Genomic DNA, 2,930 nt, shown 5'->3' with positions numbered 1-2,930 from the left:
ACTATAGTGATAACACTGAATTGTGTAACTGAAATTTGCTAAGAGAGTAGAACTTAAATGTTCTCACGGACACAAAAACAGATCAATTTGTGAGGTGATGGATGAGTTCATTAACTAGATTGGGGGGATCCTTTCACAATGTATACGTATATCAAATCACCACAATGTACACTTTAAATATCTTATAATTCTATATCAATTATACCTCAATAAAATTTTTTGAAATTCAAAAAAAGAGGTAATGACTGCCACCTGGTGCATCTACATAATAGAGTGGCTTTGAGACTGAGAAAAACTAGTTACACTGCAAGCTAGCTAATGGATTTTTTTCAAATCTTGTTGCCAAGGTTATGAAGCCCACTAGGACTTCCCGTAGGTGGATGTAGATAGTGTCTGCTCCTCATCCTTTTCCATTTCATAATAAGGTAGATATGTGAAAGGGCTTTGGAACTGGGTGCTGTGTATACATTGGTCATGAGAAGTTACTATTTCTTAGGTCCAAGGACAAAATCCTTTTTCCTGAGTCAACTGGCTCTTCCAGAGCAAACTCCCCCAAAAGTTGAATAGACAAATTAGGAACTAGATCTAAAAAATCAGAGAGGCAGAAGACCAGGGTACCCCATTAACAAGGGGAGGTGCTGCCCAGGGGGAGCCAGGTTGACCTGAGCAACCAGCATGCCTGCCCTCTGCCCCACCCCAGTCGGGGCCACCTGCTAGAAAAGGCCTTCGGGTCTTCCTGGTTTCCCTGTGGCCTCCTCCTGGACCTGCTGCTGCACTGTGATGGTGACGCCAGCTCTGTCTGCCTCACAGGGAGTCAGAGCGTGTGGCAGACATGGCCTTCCTGGGCACCCGGGCTGGCCTCCTCAGAAGCAGCTTGTTCGTGGGCTCTGAGAAGCTCTCTGACAAGTGAGTACTGCTGGGTGCCNCAGCAACTTGTCTGTTCCCCTTCACCGATTCCCCAACGCAGTTCCCCTCCCCCAATTCCCCAATAAAATCTTAAAAATAACAAATAAAAAATATAATATAATATAATATAATAAAACACCTAAGCATAAACTATAAGAAATATCCCAATACCTGCATTAAGAAAATTATAAAACAATCCTGAAAGACACAAAAGTAGACTTGAGGAAATGGGAAGATACTCAGTATTTCTGGATAGGAAGGCTCAACATAATGAAGATATTAATCTTCTCTAAGTCAATTTATAAATTTAATGCAATCCCAATAAAATACCATAAGTATTTTTCTGTATCCAAATAAATTGATTATCAAGTTTATTTGGAAGAACAGGAAAGAATAATCAGGAAATCCCTGAGAAAGGAAAGGAACAAAGGAAGATTTGTCCTACCAACATATTAAGACATATTACAAAATCTCTACAATTTATAAAGTGTGGTATTGACACATAAATAGACAGGCAGACCAAGGGAACAGAATAGAAAATCCACAAATTCACGTAATTGTGTGTGGAAATTTAGTATATGTCAAAGACATTATGTCAAGTAAGTGAAGGAAAATGAACTTTTCAATAACTGGTTTGAAAGCCATATGGAGAATGATAAAATTGTATTCTTTTCTTACACCATATACTTGGATAATGTCCAAATGACTCAGAGATTTAAATGTAAAAAAAAAAAAAAGAAAGAAAAGAAAGAAACCATATAAGTACTAAAAGAAAACATGAGCCAAAAATGTAGAGTGGGGAAACCTTTCCCAATGATGACTCAAAATTCAGAAGCAATAAGGGAATGACTAATACATTTAACAACATAAAAATGTTCATTTGGCAAAAATAAAAACATGAGCAAGGTGAAAAGAGAAATAACAAACCAGAAAAATGTTTGTAACTTGTAAAACAAATAAAAGGTTACTATTCCTATATTATATATTTGTGATACATAAAGAGCTTCAAAAATATAGAAGTAAAAGACCAACCACTTTGTAGCAAAAATGACCAAGAGATATTAGACACAGAGAATATATGCAAATAGTCCTTAAATACATGAAAAAACTCTCAATTCAGCTCAATAATCAAAGGAAGGCAAATTTAAACTGTACTAAGATAGTATTTGTCACTTATCAGACTGATAACCATCTAAGTTTGTTAATGCACATGGTTGACAAGGCTGTGAGAAATTAAGCATTCTTGTATTTTGTTGGTGAGAATACAAAATGTTTCAAAGCATATGGAGGGGAATTTAACAATACTTAACATAATTACATATGCATTTATACTTTGACCCAGCAATCCCACTTCTAGGAATGTATCCCAAAGATATTCCAGTAAAAATACAAAAAAATATATACACATGAGCTGTTTATTACAGCACAATTTATAATAGTAAATGATTGGAAATAATCTAAGTATTCATCAGTAGGAGCCTAGCGAAACAAATCATGGTAGATCCAGATAATGGGATACTATGTAGCTGTTAAAAATGAAAACTATCTCATAGCAGTCAGACAAGAAAAAAAATAAAAGTCATCCAAATTGGAAAGCAAGAAGTAAAACTCATTATTTGCAGATGACATGATACTATATAGAGAGAACCCTTAATAGTCCACCAAAAAACTATTGGAACTAATGAAGTTCCTACAGTTGCAAGATTCAAAATTAGTGTTCAGAAATTTGTTGCATTTTATACACCAATAACAAACTATCAGAAAAAGAAATTAAGAAAACAATCTCATTTACATTTGCATCAAAAAGAATAAAATACCTAGGAATAAATTTAACCAAGGAGGTAAAAGACCTGTACTCAGGAAACTATAAGATATTGCTAAAAAAAAAAAAATTGAAGAAGACACAAATAAAAAGAAGGATATACCATACTCATGGATTGGAAGAATTAATATTGTTAAATGTCTATATTATCCAAAGCAATCTATAGATTCAATGCAATTCCTATCAAAGTACCAGAACAAAA

At 34.7% G+C, this 2,930-nt stretch overlaps 1 protein-coding gene across 1 annotated transcript in view; it reads left to right on the top strand.

The window, feature by feature from the left end:
• CACNA2D4 (calcium voltage-gated channel auxiliary subunit alpha2delta 4) overlaps positions 1–2,930 on the top strand; it is a 123,103-nt gene that overhangs the window by 60,135 nt on the left and 60,038 nt on the right. Inside the window, exon 23 of the mRNA XM_019654048.1 lies at positions 811–906. Coding sequence (XP_019509593.1) covers positions 811–906 — 96 coding nt within the window. The remainder of the gene's footprint in view (positions 1–810; positions 907–2,930) is intronic.

This window comes from Hipposideros armiger, unplaced genomic scaffold, assembly GCF_001890085.2.
Source record: "Hipposideros armiger isolate ML-2016 unplaced genomic scaffold, ASM189008v1 scaffold_213, whole genome shotgun sequence".
In the NCBI taxonomy this organism is placed as follows: domain Eukaryota; kingdom Metazoa; phylum Chordata; class Mammalia; order Chiroptera; family Hipposideridae; genus Hipposideros; species Hipposideros armiger.
This window is presented reverse-complemented; position numbering and strand designations above follow the sequence as displayed.